General features: G+C 39.4%; 1 protein-coding gene across 2 annotated transcripts in view; it reads left to right on the top strand.

Moving 5' to 3' along the window:
• The window catches only part of unc13c (unc-13 homolog C (C. elegans)), a 262,698-nt gene that overhangs the window by 14,140 nt on the left and 227,502 nt on the right, over window positions 1-21,056 (top strand). Inside the window, exons 3-6 of one of the 2 annotated variants that reach the window (XM_084123554.1) lie at window positions 5,544-5,566; window positions 8,960-9,009; window positions 10,385-10,463; window positions 12,955-13,008. In XM_084123554.1, coding sequence (XP_083979680.1) covers window positions 5,544-5,566; window positions 8,960-9,009; window positions 10,385-10,463; window positions 12,955-13,008 — 206 coding nt within the window. Of the gene's footprint in view, window positions 1-5,543; window positions 5,567-8,959; window positions 9,010-10,384; window positions 10,464-12,936; window positions 13,009-21,056 lie in introns of both variants that reach the window. The other variant, XM_084123553.1, reaches the window with a different exon arrangement.

Below are 21,056 nucleotides of genomic sequence, written 5' to 3'. Positions count from 1 at the left end.
CTTGATGAAAACTGTGCACAGAAATATTCTTCAGTTCAGTGGTGCTGGTGTTTAGCTCCTTGTTTTCACACAGCCAATTTAATTCCTCAGCTCTCATTTTCTCCTCAACTAATTAAAGAGTGCTGATCAGAAATCATTTGCATAAAATGAGGAACTGTCATGGAGTGTCTCCGAGTGTCATGGCTGTTTTGGTTTAGTCTTCTTCAGGCTGCATGTTTTAGGAGTCTTTTACAGTGCAGTCTCTTAGGATTTTTTCTTTCTGCCAAACCAATCTTCATTTAGTTCTAGCCTGAACTGCATTCACATGCTAATTCCTCCTCCCAAGGGTGCTTGCTAACCAGGTCAGTGTAGTTGGGACTCTTATATGAGTCTTGTTCTGAGGCTAGCCGTGCGAGCCGGCAGTCCTCACTTCACGTGTTTATTATATCAATTTTATTTCTTCCGCTATGACCCATCGAGGTCAGCTGATGCTGTTTGTAAGCCAGCTCTGTTATTTTGTATTTTGTATTTAGATCACAGCACTCACAGAGGACTGACTTAAAAACGTGGAAATTTAAATACTTTTTGCCACTTGCAGATGTGTGAAGCTTTGCTTTTACTCAATCTGCAGTAGAAAAGGTCTGCTTTCCTCGCTGTGTTTAGGAATTAATATTTTAAGATTGTAATTTCTTTATTGGCTCTTCAAACCCAGTAAAACATAGTTCCCTCCCTGCGTGATTTTGACATGAAGCACGTGTATAATCAGTCCAATGGTGTGACGAGACGTCATAGGCTGGTGACGTCATAGACTAGGAAACTATAAAGCACACCTGAAAACAGATTTCGCTAGCTTCTGTGCCTTCAGCAAGCGCTCTCTGTATACTGTCTCTGTCTATTTGGTGTTGTTTGTCATTGCAAGTACAATTCACAAGAGAAACTATCTATCTATCTATCTATCTATCTATCTATCTATCTATCTATCTATCTATCTATCTATCTATCTATCTATCTATCTATCTATCTATCTATCTATCTATATATATATATATATATATATATATATATATACACATACATATATATTTCTCTTGTGAAAATGATATATACTGTATATATACATATATGTTTCTCTTGTGAATTGTGCTTGCAATGTTCTCTTGCAGGACCATCTACTTTCTTGGCGCATAAATCGGCTAGAAATGATGGCGGTGTTTTGATCTCTCAAGCACTTCCTGCCATACCTGAGTGGTCACCATGTGCTTGTCCGCACAGACAACACATCGGTAGTCTCTTATATCAACCATCAGGGGGGTCTGAGGTCACGTCACCTATGCAAACAGATCCTCCCAGGGAACTACACTAACCTTTTCCACTGGTGGCACTTGCGCTACTAACTTTTTCAGTTACTGGCGCAAAACATGATTTGGTCGCACAAATTATTTATAGTAAGCCGCTCTGGATAATAATGAACAATAATGAAACTGTATTGCATACAGATGTGCTTTTTATTTTACTTGCCATCTTTAAACCACATGCCTTCTTGTTTTTGTTTTCTTTAACATTGGTTGGGATAGATTTACTGCAATAGAAAATACAGTACACAATAAAGTGCAAAATGGATTTCAACATGCTATGGTTTGCACAGATGGGCAGACTCCTGAACTCTTAAGTAGTGATGCACCGATGTGAAAATTGTGGCCGATACCGATAATAACCGATATTAATATTGCGGTTATGGCCGATACCGATATCTCTGTATAGAAAACAAATTTACTGATAATCAAATAAAGAGATATTTTCCAAAACACTTTTTTTTTTTACTTTAGAAATGACTGATATTGGGCACCTTTACCTGTGTGCAAAATATGGCACACATAGGACACACATGCATTATATTGCATTGCATTGCATATAATGTGTGCTGGTACTTGTCTAAAATTAAGAAACCCCTAGAAAACAGTAAAAAAAAGAAAAAAAAGAAAACAGGAACATTGTGTACAATTAAGATAGGCTACTTAATTTATTATTCCAATATCCAAATATGATACTAAATACCACAGGGAAAAGGGCTTCTGTTTGTGACGTGCTGTCTTTGCGTTTGAACATTGCACATTTTAAACAGGACACGCATTAGCTGAATAAATGTTAGCCAATACAAACATATTTATAGAAACCAGTTGACAATGAATAGACAGGAGTCCAATAATAGCATAACGAATCACTTATTCTAAAAATAATATCAAGTATAAGTTAGACGAATCCAACATATAACGAGGGCTGTGTTAACAGTAAAACGTCCGTCATTTAACGAATTTTAAAAACACGGATGGATAATACAAAATGCTTTCTGACATTTTGACAGAAAAACAAAACAAAACAAGCAAGAACAAAATTTAAACTATAGCCCGTCAATTTTCATTTTACAATTATCTTCTCTCTCTGTGTGAGTGAGAGAGAGAGAGAGAGAGCTCGCGCAGCACTGATACAATGGTACGTTTTAATCTAAGTAACGGTCGCGGGGCTGAAGCCAACTTGATGTGTTGAATGATCAGAGCACGTTATAAAACGTATTCTTAAAATACACAATTCTGTTTTAATAAATGCTCATAGTAAATCATAGCATATTGCCTAAAACATAGGTACAAAAATAATCAGTGATACATTTGCGACCCATTAAAAATTAGGGTCGCAATGGCATTTCAAAAGGTCGCATATGCGACCATTTTGGTCGCAGTGTAGTTCCCTGCCTCCTATGATGAGGGCATTCGCAGCGTCTCATTCCCTCTTCAGGGAACCAGGGTTACATACGTAACCTGAGATGTTCTGCTCCAGATTTTCAATGCTTTACATTTGCACTGCATTTCAGTAATTGAGGATTATGACTGTATTAGGAATATTCTTCATAGAGATGGACATGAAAGTCAAGAAAAATCTAATTTGACCCTGTTTACTTTATTCATACTTGTAGCTGGTCTTATTGTGAATGATTCATCAGCACATGTTATTCATATGTAAAGTTTGTTTGGTTTTTATTTAATCAAAATGTAACAACTTGCTCCATCACTTCACCTAAGCTTGTTTCACTCAGAAATACATCAAATTATGGAATGCATAATTAAAGTGCATTACAAATGACTATTCATATTGTGTTGAGACGACATGAACATTACTTCAATAAATGTTCTTGGTCTTGTTGTGCACTATTCATCAGTGCCTAAGGAAAAAGGAAAAAATGTTTTTCATTATCTTTCGTCAGAAATGAAACACGTTTCAGTATATGAGACTTCTGTTTAACTAGGAAATATGACTTGTTATTTTAGTTGTATCATTTAAATGGTGAATGGCATTGTATGTCTTTAAAAGAAGATTTTCTACCTGCAGTTAATTTTCTGAAATCCACTATTAATGAAAGTAATGCATTTAACCAGAGCTCAGTGGAAACAGACCATTGATCCAAATGGGTGAAAGAGGTTTTCTGTCACCTCTCCCACATACTGATATGTTTTAGCCTTTTGAGAACCACAGCCAAAATATTCATTTCATTTCGTCTGTCATTGACCAAGAAATCTAAAAGGAAATGTAATTCATCTGAGAAATCCCTCAGTGCATATATATTCTGCAGACACTGGACATCCAGTGTGTGATCTTTTTTTAAGGGTCAACCTCATGAGACCTGTAAAGAATATTTCATATTTAAAATCAATCAGAATAAGAACTTGGTAATACTTTACATTAAGGTCTCATTCGTTAACATTAGTTAATGTATTAACTAACATGAACTAACAATGAGCAATACATTTGTTACAGTATTTATTTATCTGTAATCTGTATTAATGCTAATGTTAGTTAATAAAAATACAGCTGTTCATAGTTTGTTCATGTTAGTTCACAGTGCATTAACTAATGTTAACAAATACAACTTTTGATTTTTATAATGTATTAGTAAAATTAACATTAACTAAGATTAATAAATGCTATAGTATAGAAGTATTGTTCATTCTTAGTTCATTAACTAATGTAGTTAACTAATGAAACCTTATTGTAAAGTGTTACCGAACTTAATGTTCTCTTAGTGTCAAAATGTGATTTTTCATTTATAATCCAACTTATTTCTGTAATGTGTCATATTTCTGGGTGAAACAGGATATTCTGCAAGATAAAATGTGGGATGTGACTTGTTTTATCTGTCAGGAATGGATCATGAATCATGAAAAGTGTTTGTTCCAGACCTAAATGTGAGTTTGATTGTTGTTGACTTGAAACAAAATAAAAATAATAAAATATAAAATATATATGACAGCAATCAGCATCACCTTTAAAAATAATTGAAAATATTATGAATATTAGTGTCATTCTCATTATTCTTAATGAAGATTCTGATTATTGTAATATAGTATTTTTCATTTTCAAAATAGGATTACAGGTCTTAATAGCCAAAAAAAAATATGTTGACTTCAAAAATGCGTTGATGCTGAACTTTTTTTTACAAACATTTTTTTTATGTTAAATCTTATGAAAACATGCCCCCATATCAAAATAAATAATTAAGAAATATCATATGTATATATTTATAATTTTTATTATTATTATTTATTTATTTTTATTATTTTTGGGGTACTTTGTGACTTGGACATGTTGACCATTAAATTAAAGAATTCTTAGTTTCATATCAACATAAGTTTTTTAAATAAAATATAAGACCCGTGAACCTAATTAGTAGTTAAAGTGGAATGTTTTGCTGCTATAAAATCAATTTGGAATGAACAGGCCATTTAAACACCCAAATATATACTGGTTGGCCCTCGGTTTAGTGTTTTTACACTACACTACAAAAAGGACGAGTAACCCTCCACAAGCTCAACAGGAAAGATTTGATCAATACTCTGTCGACCATGCTCGTGTTCACTTTATTAACCAGCTAGATTTCAGCTCCAAAGCTGTTCTTTAGGTGTCTTGGTGAGTTTATTGACCTCTGACGTCTCTGAAGCCTCACTTTTATTGTTCGTGGTCCAGTGAGCTGTGAAGCTATCACACTAAAGCTGAACTAATCATCACCATTACATTTTAACACTTGAGTGACATTAAAGCATCTGAGGTGAACTTTGAGGGAGAATGAGATGAATTGAAGGAGGGGATGGAGTTTATGGATTATCTACTGTAATATGAGAAATCAGGGTCAGTAATGGTCATCAGTGTAACCTCATCTCTGAGGTTTGAATCTGCCCATAATTTGGCAGAAATTGTGTTTGGATATTGATTGTCTGAAAGTGTATTTAAATAAACATAAGCTGTCTCTCTGTGCCGGGCACTGCAGGCTTTTACAGCTCTATATGGCCAGTGTAGTATGAGAGAAACATGATATATTGGCTCAAGGTTGTGTGTGTGTGTGTGTGTATCAGAGATTACTCTGACTGAGATATCGTAAATGAGCTGTGCTGGCACTATTTGTTTGGCTCCATTAGGCACAAGTCATTATAAGTTTGTGCAGTTATTTATAGATAAAGATGTCGATATATGCTGTTATTTCTAATGTTCGTCTCTGTCTTTCTGCTTCTCTTCTGCAGACAGCACTGCTCTGGACACGGAGGTCTTCTTGTGTTTTCTTTACTTATATAATTGTTCACCCATTTCTGTGTGTGTTTGTTCATTTCTGAATTTACATAATATATGCTGCATGTTTTTCCAGTGTGCTCTTTAATTGCTTGGTGGTGATGTTAATAAGCAGTATACAAAGAGACATAGGCAAATAGACAGATAGATAGAAAAACATAGATAGACAGATAAATAGATGGGTAAATGGCTCGATATATGGATAAACTAATGGATGGATTGATAGATGTATAGATAGACTGGTAGATTTATACAACAGGGGCGTTTCCTCTGAGGAGGCAAGGAAGGCAGTGCCTACTCAAAAAATTGGATGAGAATATAATCCATATTACAAAAATAAAAAAATGCAAATATTACAAAATATGACATTAAAAAGTATAAATCACACGTTTTTCTTAAGTACCACTGTCCAACAGCAATACCAGCAGATAAAGTTACAGTGGGACGGCGCATCTTTTTTGCCTACCCTGAGCCTATTGAGTTTTAACAGACCCACTAAACCGTGCGGTGGATTTGGTGGGGGGTAATTGAGAATGAATGAAGGAAAGTCACGTGAGAGGAGGCAATGCCTCCATTGAGCTATGATTGGACATGATTGGATACGTTTGGTTCGTACGAATTCCGCCTCTTGTTTTCGTGCACGTTCACGAATCAGTCTGAGTGAACAAAATGATGGCGTTGATGGGAAGACTAATTAAAAAATAAGTAAACTCACCCACTTATCACTGCTTTGTCACGTCAAAATCAAACCGTCAAAACATGTCAAAAATGAAATTTAAGGTACCTTCATATCTGAGACTGTTTACCGGGGATGATGATTGATGATCCGAAAATGAACAACAGCTGAACATCAGTTCACAAATAAAATATATGGTTACACTTTATTTCAAGGTGACATAGTTACATTGTACTTACTAAAATAAGAACTAAGGGTAACACTTTATTTTACAGTGTCATTGTTACATATGTTACATGTAATTAATAACTATAAATTATGCATAATTACATGCAATTAACCCTAAACCAAACCCTCCTTCTAATCCTAACCCTATAGTGTAAGTACATTTAGTTAATTATTATTACTCAGTACTTAAATGTATAATTACACTGTAATACTGACACCTTAAAATAAAGTGTAACCGAACTAAGTAATATTTATTAACTACATGTACTTACTATAGAGTAGGGCTGCCCCCTAATTGTCGACTTAACATTGGTCAACTAGAAGAGAACGCAATCCATGAGGGACGGATCGTTTGAAAACGTGTAAGTAGCAACTTTACATGTACAACGTCACATAAATTAACTGAAACTCTGCATATAGGCTACTTGCCTCACAGTCACAGACATGAGAAATGTATCTATAGAAAGTTTGAAATGTCTACCAATTCAAAACAAAAAAGAAGTACTTTCTGCTTATGTAATCCGTTTAAAAGATACATTCTTCTCTAGGCATGTTCACTATACTGCTGTATTCAGCATCATCAACTTCATCTCTGCAACCGCCACTGGCACTAAAAACACTAGTTTATTAATAAATAATTAAAATGTCTCCTTGCTATTTTTTTCCCAACACATGCATAATCATTACTTTTGCCGGTGCTTTGCGGCAAACTTTATGCGTGTGCTCGAGCATGGAATAGGCCATATTACGCCTAGATATTAAACGCTCATTATGGTTTAGGATTCTCCTTGGTATATATTTAAGTAATTAAATTAATATGAATGTGCAATTCATCGATGAATGGCTTAAATGAACAACTACTAGTAGGGCTGCACGATGTTTCGTTTAAGCATCGATATCGCGATGTACGAAGATGTACGAGAGAGAGAGAGAGAGAGAGAGAGAGAGAGAGAGAGAGAGAGAGAGAGAGAGAGAGAGAGAGAGAGAGAGAGAGAGAGAGAGAGAGAGAGAGAGAGAGAGAGAGAGAGAGAGAGAGAGAGAGAGAGAGCGAGCCCCGGCCGCGCGCACTCACCTTCGCCGTCTTCAACCAACACGAAACGAGCGCTGTCTTGCTCTTTCTCCCTCGCGCATATTAATCAAAATCAATTGACACGATGGTGTCGAACAAAAAAAAAAAAAAATCCAGTGATGAAATGTTTTCTGTGTTGTCAAATCTTGTGCGATATCCTAAACTGCCGAGATAATTACACAACGATTGCCGCACACGTCCGATTCGCGAACTAATGATTCCTTTTATTCAATTTAATGAATGGTTTAAACAACTGACCTGCCCAACACTGAACTCACGAGACGTCTGAATTGGTGTATAAAAAAAATCTGTAACACTTTACAATAATGTTCTATTTATTAAACTATTTAACTACATTAGTTAACATTTACTATTACTAAACTGCACTTCTACAACATTGTTAATTTCAACATTTAGGCTATAGCCTTCATTGTTGAAATCAAAAGTTGTACAGTATTTGTTAACATAGTTAATGCACTGTGAAGTAACATTACCAAACAATGAACAGCTGTGTTTTTATAAACTAAGATAAACAAAGATTAATAAATATAGTAACAAAAGTATTGCTCATGGTAAGTTCATGTTAGTTAATATGTTAACAATTCAAACCATATCCTAAAGTTACAAACAAATAATTTACTCTAATTTAAATAATACTCTGATGTTTAAATCATTTAAAATGAGAATGTAAGTGTGCTCACCCCATTTTTGTTTGTAAGAAAAAATTAGATTTCATATCGCAATATGTATCGCAGAAAAATAAAATATCGCAATGTCATTTTTTCCCAATATCGTGCAGCCCTAACTACTAGTCAAATAGAAAATTCTTTATTCGGGGGCAGCCCTACTATAGAGTAACGGTTAGGGTTTGTTTTAGGGCTAGTTACTTGTAATTATGCATAATTACTATAGTAAGTACATGTAGCAACGTGTAACTACGTCACTTTAAAATAAAGTGTTACCAAATATATTGTTTAAGTTGTTACTGCCTTTAGTTTTTATTTTTGAATAAATGCAAAAAAGCTTAAAAAAACTAACTTAATGAGATTTATACTTGGTTGTACTGAATTTACATTTGATTTATATATATAAGAACACCACTGATATTTCCACTGGTATACAGGTAGAGAGACAAGAGATGGATGGATGAATAGATAGATAGACAGACAGACAGACAGACAGATGGATAGGTAGATATGTAATTTCTGATTTTATTTTTTGTAATGTATTTGTCTGTATATTTACACATGTTTGTCACTGTTTGTTTCTTTGTGACCATGTTTTATATTTACTGTACAGGTAAATTATATACAGTAAGTACAGTGTCTTACTGTACTTAAGTACAGTGTCTTATTGATCTGTGTAAGTCATCAGCAGGCTGTTTTCTTGTTTGACAGGGTTGTGTCAATATCCTGGACCCAGCCAAACTGGGGCTGACTGGCGGAGGGTGAGTACAGACGTACTCAACAGCAAAACACACAGAAAATAAAGACAGCTGATCTGTACACCATTATACACAGGAGTGTGTGTCTAGAGTTACACTCTTACAGGTGTTAGATACATATATATGTGTGGTGTGTGCGTGCGTGCGTGCGTGCGTGTGTGTGTGTGTGTGTGTGTGTGTGTGTGTGTGTTGGTGCCTCGGACTCTCGAGCCGTTGGGTCTCCTCGTCTTCCATTTATCACTGACACACACACACACACACACACACTTGCTGATATTATTTTTCTCTGATAGACCGCAGGCAGAAGAGCAAGAATGTGCATGGAATGTTATTTGTGGATTTTCTTGGGACCTGATCTAGCGTTAATTGTTTGCAATGGTATGTCTCCAGGTTAATGAATGTAGTGGGGATGAATTTAATATTTGGTAATGAGCTGTCAAAAATAAATAAATATACCCTGCACTGTTGGCATTTATGCTTATTAAAGGCCGTTCTCATTAAGCATTGATGATGTCACTGTCTTCCTAACAAAGACAAACGTGTTTCTTTGGGCTCTGCATGACTGAAAAAGACCTGTGTGTTTATAGACATGTGCAGTATGAGAACATCCTGACCTAATCTAAACTCTCATATGTGTATGTGTGTACATGCAGAGTTATTCTCCAGATCTATTTCGCCTATGTTCATACAATACAAGCATACTGTATTCTGTGCAGTATGTGTGTACCACCTTCGATTTTTAAAAATACCATGTGAAACGGTATACATTATGCAATGAAAAACGTTTTAAACAGTTGTTTGCTAAATTGTCATTGCATTGCATTCATCCAAATTTTATGTTGAAAATATTTATTTTACATTTTTAATTGCAATTTTATGTACAGTTCTCTTTAATATTTGGTCAAATAAAAACTCAATATGGAGACATTAAAAACCAAAGTATTATTTATCTGAGCATATAGGTATCATATTGGAAATTGAAAATATATTTTGCATTTTTAATCCAATCAAATACATTAAATACATTGCATTAAATAAAACTTTTTTTTTTAAATCGGATCAGATAATTAGTGAAGAAGATGATGTTAAAAATGTATATGAATAAGTTAAGCATATTGCACTGTGGAGTACAGTACCCAGTGGAGTGTGTTTTGGTTGTACGGCCCAATTTGACAAAGTATTCTATGCATGTATAGAATGGGTCTGTGTGAGGCAAGAGCAATTATGATGGACTTCCTGTTCCTCCCACCCCCCTCTGCCCATCCCATGTCATTTGCCAGTGCTGTAAATCAGCCGACTGCTTTTTATCCGGGTAATGTTTCATAGCGTACAGCATGATTATGGTATTAATAGACTCTAAATCTGCCTCCATCCCCAGGGTTGGCAGTATACTTTATGGCATTGACAGCATGCCAGATTTACGTCGCAAGAGGACCATGCCTATTGTCCGAGACCTGGTGAGTAATCATGCCCGGCACGGTTATGTTTGACTGATGGAGCTGTAGAAGACTGTATTAGCCAATCAGACCCACCGTGCACACGGTCACTAGTCCGAATTTACAATACAACACTGTCAGCAGGGCACATGCAAGATAGAGGCGCACACGTGTTTATGTTTTGATGCTATTTTAAGGGTTTTACGCTCCACCAGAGTAAAAGTAGGTCACTCACCTGGTGTTCTCCACAATATCTGCAGAGTTCAAATCATCTGTCTTGTCTTTAAATGTTTAGTGCTCGTATATTAACAATGAAGTTCTATTTAATTTACGAGACTCTAGGCGGCGAATGATTGATCCACAGCATCTATGTAGTATGTCGTATGTTTCTATTCATATTTTTGCATTTGTTAACATTTCAAAGGATTTCTTTTTTTCTTTCTTGTTTGAGCTCTTGAAGTCCGTCTACATGTCTTTGTCTCCATTTCTTCTTGATTTTTGTTAGAGCAAATTTTCTTAACCGATTCTTACATTGAGTTTTGTGCAAATGTTCTGCTTCTGAAGGACAAATGTTGATGCTGTATCTGTCCATATTTTGCATGAAATTAAAAACCAACCCTATTTTGGTAAGTACGGGTCATCGTTCAGTTTGTTATTTTGTTTTTTTGGCGTGTCCTGTTGTCCATTCCCACTTGGGCCCATATTGATTATGGGTGATATTTTTCCGTGAGTTGTCAGATTTCCCTTCAAAACAGTTGTTTTCAGTCAATCGACAGCAGATGCATTCGAAACCGAAATGTTGACAACTCTACCAAAAAATATATCTGAGGACTTCATTGACTTCTGATTTAACTGTGTGCCTTTTTAAATCCATGTAAAAGTGACGTGCGCCACTAAGCCTTTTACAGCGTGGATGAAGTCAGTGCTGTACCGGGTCCGATCTGGTCTATCCCATCATGCCTCTGTCGTCTGTTTCTGTCCCCTTGTTGGCTGTGTGATTGCTTCAGGGCAACGACAGTCGGTCACATGACCTCAGAGAAAAATTCCTCCAAAATTCAGACTACAATTCCATTGCCTGCAGCAACCCTCAGCAATTCAAGTGCATGTTGAGACTTACATCAACACTTGACGTTCATGTAGAGGTCAAATCTACCCTATTTTCCTATGCACCCCTGCTTTAAGGGGGCGTTAGCAGCCCGCTTGGTCTTTACCACCATCAGGTTCATGGTCAGATGGTAAAGACGAGTCCAGTATGGTCCGCTGTCCAAGCCTGCTGATCTCGATATGGCTAATCGTGGCTTTTTGACTTTTGACCGGCTCTGTAGTGTCCCATTTACCCCGCATTGGCTCTTTCTTTCTCTCGTTCTCTGTCCTGAACTCTTTGGATCGTGTTTTTTTAGCTGGCTTTAACACATGCTGTCTGGTCATGTCTGTTTGTAGCAGTAATGGCAACTATACTTGCAGGAAGTAGGACTATGTCAGGGCACATTTTAGTATCTTTACCAAACATTTGCACAGCAAATGCATGAGTGAACTGTAAATTTCTGCTGCATGTCAGAGGTGAGTTATTTAAGGATTGAGCCTCACCTCTGCAGCTTTCTCTCTGCGCTTTAGACAGACTCTCGATCTGATTTTCTGCATGACGGCAGGTATGACGTAAAGAGATGTGCTTTACTGTATGTGAACGACAGCTCACCTTCACTAAATGTCTAATTTTGTGTTCTGTCTGCTTTTCCCTGCACCTGGACACTCTAGGCTTTGGTAAGTTTCTTGCATTTTTAATGACATTTAATGAATGCACGTCTGAATCCAGTGTTTGTCTGCTTAAATAGCTTCATCTACAGTAGTCAGCTGAAGACAGCAAGATGTATCCTTATCTGCCTAAGAGACCCTGTGTGTGTGTGTGTGTGTGTGTGTGTGTGTGTGTGTGTGTGTGTGTGTTTGGAAAGAATAAAAATTACATTATTGTACTCACTAAATATGTTTAAGGTTCACTTTAATTTGTTCTAGCTCATTAGACGAAGTTATGGTGCAGTGTAAGCTTATGTGAAACTGATTTCATTTGGGTGATTTCATCTATCTATCTATCTATCTATCTATCTATCTATCTATCTGTCTGTCTGTCTGTCTGTCTGTCTTGTTATTGGGGAAGTAATTCCTGCTTTCTGAAATCTCTTAAAATCACAGTACACCTAATTAAATGAAAGCATATTACACAGAGCAGAATACAGCCTACATGTTCATATAGTTCTTCTATTCAATCTAAAATGAAAAGCTTTCTGAGAGGTGCGTTCTGTGTAACAGTTGAATATCTGCTTGAAGGTGAAAGTGGTTTCCCAGCCTGAGTAATCAGGTTTTGTCTTATCCAACATGATAACATTCAGCCTAACACAACATATTTTTACCCTGCAGCGTTTGATTCAGTTCCTGAGCGTTGTCTTTATCATTCTCCCTCACTCTGGCTTTTTCTCAATATATCCTTTCTTCCTTTCAGACATTGGCTGCTCGAAAGGCAGGCATTGCGTTTGGGCTTGTGAACAGAACGACTCTAAACAACGAGGAACTGGTGAGTTTTAAACACACAGATGTGTACAGCACACGCACAGTGGTTTTACCATACAGATTCATGTACAAATTAATCTGTAAGCAGCTAGTCAGCGTCTAATGAGGAGCAATCATGTGGCACTAATGTAACGCTCATGCATAAAGTCACGACTAATACACACGCACGTCTGCAAACACACATCAGACCCAGAGGCAAGAACAATTCATTCAAGACAAAAAATAACTATTTAAAATCTCTAATGATATTCTTGATTATTTGATCATTGTCACAAAATAAACCCTGACAGTGAGATCAGGAGCCTGAAGCAAAGCAGACACTTAACAAATATTTATTTCATTGACTTAATATACTGCTGCTTACAAAGTACATAAATAAATGAGCAATAAATATTGATTTGAGTGAAATTGTCATTTCCTCTGCTGGTTGTAAAAGGCAATCACAAGACAATCTTGATTTACACTCTTAAAAATTTTGGGTTTGTAATATTTTTTTAATACTTAGTTTAGATAGTTTCTTCTGCTCACCAAGCCTGGATTTATTTGATCAAAATTCAGTAAAACAGTAATATTGTGAAATACTATACAAGTTTAAAATAACTATTTTCTTTTTGAATATATTTTCAAATGTAATTAATTCCTGTGATGCAAAACTGAATTTTCAACATCATTACTCCAGTCTTCAGTGTCACATGATCCTTCAGAAATCATTAAAATGCTGATTTGCTGCTCAAGAAACATTTCTTATTATAATCAGTGTTGAAAACAGTAGTGCTGCTTCATATTTTTGTGGAAACCATTTCTTTAGGTTTCTCTCTGATGAATAGTGTTGAAGAGAGTGTGGACGTGATGAGGATGTTGCTGTTGTATTTGTGTTTAAAGCATTAAGATGCTTTCTGATTATTTGGGTGTTGATCGATGATTTTAGTTTTAATTGTATTCTCGTACTTTAATTTGACGAAGGGGTCAAAAACCTGAGAGAGGAAAGAACGCCTTAATCAATAAAGAAGAATTACTCTTCTTTTTATCCAGACCTTCTTCCCTCCCATTAATTGATCCACCGAATAAACAGCCCAGAATGGCATGGGGTGATGTGATGTTTAGCGCTCTGTTGTGACACTGAGATGCAGGAATTTACTCAACAAACTTGATTGTATTTCAGCTGGAAAGTATATAATTTTAATTATAACACTATGTGCATTCAGGCACAAACTGGACATGCTGGAGAATTTCCTATTTATTTATTTCTGTTTTTATCTAGCAAAAAAATTACCTGGATGTGCATTAGGTGTGTAATTGATGATGCATCCTTGTATTTTTCCTATTAATTTTCCCCATAGGGATTTTAAAATGTCTTTGTTAAAGAGTTAAAAGCCGTAAACCAAACCACCCAGCTATAAGGTGAATCACAACATTATTATCACATCCTTTTATCTAAAAGTATTTGGAAATCTGACAAAAAGCCTGTGAACTTAATTGCTTAAAATAGGGAACTGCAAATTACATATTCTAAATACAATCACTGGAGAAATATAAAACTATTGATTTAAGTATATTAATTAAATATATAGAACTAAACTGTTTTATGTTTATTGCGAAATACGCAAATAAGTTTGGGCACCCCTGATAATTATCATAATTTCAGTTTATAATCTGCTGGGCTTTCGACGCAGCAACTTCATTTGTTATAATTTATAATATATACCTCATGGAAACAGTAACATTTCAGTTCTGAAATAACATTTATTGAATCAACAGATACAAAGCAATATGAGTCACAACAAAAACAGACAGGTGCAGAAATTTGGGCACCCCAATGGAATAATCACATCAATATTTAGTAGAGCCTCCTTTTGCTGAAATAACAGCCTGTAGACGGTTCTTATAGCCACTGATAAGTCCCTGATTTCTGACTGCAGGTATTGTGGAACATTCTTCCTTACAAAATGTCTCCAGTTCAGTAAGGGTTGATGGCTTTCGAGCGTGGATAGCCCAATTCAAATCATTCCATAGATTTTCAAAGATATTCATGTCTGGGGACTGGGATTGCCATTCTAGAACATTCTATCTGTGTCTGTGGTTTTCCTTGATTTGGAACAATGCTTTGGATCATTGTCCTGCTTACATCAACCAACCCTGGTGTAACTTCAAACTCTTGACTGATTCTTGAACATTTTTCTTAAGAATCTACTGATACTGGGTAAAACCAATGCGACAACTAACTTTGACAAGGTTTCCAGTACTTTTGCTTGCCACACAGCATGATGGACCCTCCTCCAAATTTTACAGTAGGGAGCAGGTTCTTCTCCTAGAATGCTGTGTTCTTTTTCTGCCATGCAAAGGTCTTCTGGTTGTGACCAAATAACTCTATCTTAGTTTCATCTGTCCACAGGAAATTATTCCAAAATAATTCTGGCTTGTCCAGATGAGTGACTTGGGTCACTAATTTACTAACCCCTATGTTGTTCCAAATCTGAGTTTCTTCTGTTGAACTCATAAAAAGATATTTTTAAGAATGTCTCATTGAATTTCTGCCCATAGAATGAAGGTCATACACTATATTACATATACATATACTCTACGTTATACAGTACAATCATTGCGACATGAGTTGAAGGCAGCGTTAGCGAGTGATAAATGTACAGGTCAAACTTGGGGTTCAGCGGGACAGTCCAATCCACCTTAATCCAACACTAGCAGTCCTCTAAAGAATAGCAGCACTGCAATCACTCTTTTAGATGCACCTATTTCCAAACAGCCTTCGACGGGTCTCAGAGACTTAAAAAGGAGGAAGGTCAGATATAGAGAGCAGAGGCTGTAGCTAGGCGGCAGATTACTAAGTAGGTCGAACAGATGTCCAAGGCTTTTTAAATGAATTAAATATGCCAGCGAAAGCGAGAACAAAGTAAAAAAACGAGAGAGAGAAAGAAACATGAAGTGAGGGGGCTGAGGGAGAAATTATAAAAGAGACACAATTCCTTCGAGAAAAGCGTGCCCAAAACAGCCCGTGCGTCCATATGCTTAAGAAGACACTTTAAAACAAGGACAGAAACTGTTATATCACGGGAACTCTCCTCAACATTCATGGAAAGAAGGAGAATAATCAACAGAGAGTGTTTGGATTCGGTCTGTTACATTATTCAGCGAAACACCTTAGTCCGCTTTCCCCTATAATCCACTTATAATGTTAGTCAAGGGTTTTTGTGCCAAAAACATTCATAATTTAGTTTTTAAACTGTCTTTGACTCATAGTTTCTTCTATGTAAATGGCCTCTTTGCATGTTAAATTTTTTTGATCAATGCATATGAGTAACAGGATATGATGTCATACTGTAGTGCTTGAGTTTTTAATTAATAATAAATTGTAAACAAGTTATATGTTCAAAATGTTCAAATATATTATATACCATGCAGCTTTGCATTCTTTGCATTGTATATCACTAATATCATAATGGGCCCTATTTTAACGATCTGAAACGCAAGTGTCAAAGCGCAAAGCGCAAGTAACTTTGTGGGCGGGTCTTGGCGCTGTTGCTATTTTCCCAGCGGGATAAATGACTCTTGCGCCAGGCGCAAATCTAAAATGGGTTGGTCTGAAGTAGCTTCATTATTCATAGGTGTGGTTTGGGCGTAACGTGAAATAAACCAATCAGAGCGTCATCTCACATTCCCTTTAAGAGCAGACGCGCTTTGTTCTAAAGCGGATTCCTATTATAACGGCGGATTTGCCAGACGCGCGCCAGGAGCGGTTCACAGCCAAGGAGAGCAACGCTCTCGTCAGGGACGTTGGGGATGGAGAAACACACCCAAATTAACTTCGGTTAAAAAGGCGTATGATAATTTGGGTAAATGTGTAAGCTAGATGTATGCTTTTATAATAAATTGTCTATCTATCTATCTATCTATCTATCTATCTATCTATCTATCTATCTATCTATCTATCTATCTATCTATCATAATAATGTATGATTTGCAAAAATGAAAACTGCTGCTTCTGTGAAGATGAGAGAATCAAAGTGTATGCGCGTTGTGCACACGCTACATTGATTATGGCCAAGCATGCGCCCTTAAAATAGTATATGAATAACATGCGCAACGCGCCACTGACTTTAAACTATTTTTTCCTGGTTAGTGGCGCAATTGTTTTCTAAACCTGCAAAATAGCATGAAGGAACGTTTGCGCCGGAACACGCCTCCTTTTTTGCGCTGAACCGCCCAGGGAGCGCAAGTTCATTCCCTAGTTTAGCGACGTGCTTCTGTGGAGGGAAAAGCGCGCTTTGCGCGGGTGCAAAATAGGAATGATACATGCGTCAGTGTACAAAGTCAATTGCGCTGGGTGCAAGATAGGGCCCAATGTCTTTTCACTATATAAACGTCTACTCTACACATGCATTTGCATGTGAATGAATGGAATGTTAAGTGTAGTGTGAGCTTTGACACACGTTACCGCATTTTACTATCGTTGGTTCCCTTTCAAGGGAACTCGCGTTGCGTCGAGTTTGACGCTATGGGAACGCTTTGCGTGATGACGTCTTGAAGCACATGTAAAATCAGTCCAATGGTGTGGCGGAACGTCAGAGGCGGGTGACGTCACGTACCAGGAAGCTATAAAAGCCGGCCCGAAACAGAAAACGAAAGCTTTCTGAGTCTTCAGTTGCGCTCTGTGTGAAATCTGTCTGTATATTTGGTGTTGTCTGTCTATATCATATATATATATATTCAGTATGGCGAGCGAGCAGCAGTTTAGAGTGTGTGTCCATCCCTGCCCGCGTTATTTAACGGGAGGTGACACACACACTCTTTGTGTTGTTTGTTTGGGAGAGGAGCATGCCCAGTCAGCACTCGAGGGTGGTGACTGTGTGCATTGCTGTGCGCTTCCATTGCGGACGCTCCGATCCCGCTTGGCTCGGTTCAATCCCGACCACGTTCCCCAGGGCTCGGGTCCCGCCGCGGCTGAGGCTCGGCGGCGATCTCAGACCTGGGGTTCGCAAATGGATCTGTCAGTGGATGTTGAGACGGGCTCTGCCTTATCTCAGCCTCTTACTGACAGATCCAGTGCCTCTCATCAGGGTGTGGAAGCACGCGCGGCGGTTTCTTCCCCCCGATAGAGGCACCAGTACTGCAACTATCCAGCTCTGAGGAGTTGGATGTTGTGAGTATTGAAGCTGAGTCTGAGGATTCGCCACCTCAGTCTCATGCGTTTGAGGAACTGCTCGATGTCATTACTAGAGCTGTTGACAGACTGTCTATTGAGTGGCCAGAAGATAGGCAGGACGTTCGTTCGAAAAGTAAGCTCGACGAACGCTTCCTGCCATCTCGTGCGCAGCCCCAGCGCAGGAGCCTGCCGTTTTTCCCCGATCTCCACACCGAGGTGTCGAGATCGTGGGCGAAACCAGTGTCTCACAGAGTTTATACACCACAAACATCTCACTACTCCTCAATATCTAAATATAAAGAGTATGGTTATGGGGAGATGCCGAGGGTGGAAGAGACGCTTGCGGGCTATCTCTCTCCAGCAACGGCATCTTCTCTGAAAGCTCCTACACTTCCCTCTAAGCCAGTTAAAGTAACATCTTCCCTGGTTCATAAATCGTATGCAGCCGCTGGTCAAGCTGCAGCGTGTCTGCATACGATGTCCATTTTACAAGCCTATCAGGCTGAATTATTGGGGGATTTGGAGGAGGGCGGGGGAATTGGACCTGACACTGTGGCCGAACTTCGCAGAGCCACAGATTTGTCTCTCAGGGCCACCAAGGAGACCGCTAAATCTATCGGGCGGTCTATGGCAGCCCTGGTGGCCACTGAGAGGCATCTGTGGCTCAATCTAAGTGATATCAAGGATAAAGAAAAGCATGTTCTCTTAGATGCTCCGGTCTCCACTGTTGGTCTGTTTGGTGATGCAGTTAGTGTTGCGGTAGCAAAATCACAAGAAGCCGCTAAGCAAGCTGCTGCTCTCCAGAAACTTCTCCCCCGCCGTTCTTTCTATGAGGCTGCTGAGCGGGAGCAGCCTCACTCCTCTAGAAAGAGCGCTGAGCACCGCGCCACTCAGAAACAGAGCGTTTCCTCCCGTGCTCCCCCACAAAAATCTCGGGGACACGGAGGGCGCTCTCAAACCCAGCAGTCTTCGAGGGGTAAAACGGATCTGCGGACCGTTATTACCGCCAAGAAGGCTGCTGGGAAAAAGTCCTGATGTCTGAGGGCTCAGGACAATTGAGGGTAGTCCCCCCGAAGCAGAGCGGTTAACACCTCTTTTCACGGTGCCCGTCTCTCTTCGGTGCCCTCAGGGGACCGTTCTGCTAACCCTGCCGCCTCCGGCGTTACAGGGCGCAGCGGTCTCCGGCGAGCACATATCTCAAGGTCCACCCGGAAACGTAGTGGCCTCGGGATGCCCGCCCCCTCTGAGGAGGGTGCTAGAGCAGTCTGTTTGGTCGTTCCCTGCCGGTGCGCCGTTACAGGGCGACGAACCGACTGCTCAACAGCAGGAGAAAAATACGGTGCCGTCTCTCTTCGGTGCCCTCAGGGGACCGTTCTGCTAACCCTGCCGCCTCCGGTGTTACAGGGCGCAGCGGTCTCCGGCGAGCACATATCTCAAGGTCCACCCGGAAACGTAGTGGCCTCGGGATGCCCGCCCCCTCTGAGGAGGGTGCTAGAGCAGTCTGTTTGGTCGTTCCCTGCCGGTGCGCCGTTACAGGGCGACGAACCGACTACTCAACAGCAACAAAATCCAGAAACCAGTCTCGAGAGACTGGTACCTCTAGTAGAATCTTTGACAGCGTGGAAGCTACTGTCAAATGTTTCTCGTTGGGTCCTGCAGACCGTGGAAAAAGGGTATTAGATACAATTCTAGTAACGCCCACCGCGGTTTATGGGGGTCCTGCCCACAATGGTGGGCCCCGAGCAGGTTCTGGTTATGGAACAGGAAGTAAACACTCTGTTAGAGAAAGGGGCCATAGAATATGTACCTCCCTCCAACAGGGAAACCGGGTTTTACAGCCGGTACTTCATAGTTCCAAAGTAGGACGGGGGATTGCGTCCCATTTTAGGTCTTCGAGTTGTCATGCAGCTCAAGTTCAAAATGTTAACATTGAGACAATCGTGCCACAGATTAGTCCGAGGACTGGTTTGTCACGATAGACCTCAAGGACGCATATTTCCATCCGTCCGTGTCATTGGAAGTTCCTGAGGTTTGCTTTCGGGGGCAAAGCATACCAATATCGAGTTCTTCCATTCGGCCTGGCTTTATCACCCCGCACTTTCACCAAATGCGTGGATGCAGCTCTGGCGCCTCTGCGCCTCCGGGGTATTCGCATCACGAACTACATCGACGATTGGTTGATTTTAGCTCAGTCGCATTAGATGGCGGTTCAACATCGAGACGTTGTTCTCGCCCATATGAAAGAGTTGGGGTTACGGCTGAACGCCAAGAAAAGTGTGCTTCTCTATTTTAGAGGACCACTTTTTTAGGCGTGGTTTGGGATTCAGTGTCGATGCAGGCGCGCCTGTCATCGCCACGCTTCGATCCTGGCAGCTGTGAGAAGTGTAAAGCTAGGCCAGCTACTCACTGTCAAACAGTTCCAGAGACTGTTGGGTCTCATGGCAGCAGCTTCCAACGGGATACCTTTTGGACTGCTGCACATGAGGCCCCTGCAGTGGTGGCTCAGGACCAGAGGGTTTTTCCCCGAGGGGCAACCCATTTCGCACAATCAAGGTCACGCGGTGATGCCTACGTGCCTTGGTTATGTGGAAGAAACCTTGGTTCCTGTCCCAGGGCCCAGTGCTGGGAGCTCCTTGTCGTCGCAAACTGCTAACGACGGATGCTTCCCTCACGGGTTGGGGAGCGATCCTGAGGGTCGCTCATCTCAAGGTCTGTGGGAAGACCATCATCGTTCCTGGCATTCTATAGCCTAGAGATGTTAGCTGTCTTCCGGGCTCTGAGGAGCTTTGTCACAGGTCTCAGGGGACACCATGTGTAGTACATACGGACAACACGTCGGTAGTCGCCTATATCAAGGGGGTTTGCGCTGACACGCCATATCCTCTTGTGGTCCCAGG

Source organism: Abramis brama, assembly GCF_963993115.1.
Source record: "Abramis brama genome assembly, chromosome: 9".
NCBI lineage: Eukaryota > Metazoa > Chordata > Actinopteri > Cypriniformes > Leuciscidae > Abramis > Abramis brama.
Note: the sequence above shows the minus strand (reverse complement) of the source record. Positions and strands in the feature narration are given on the sequence as shown.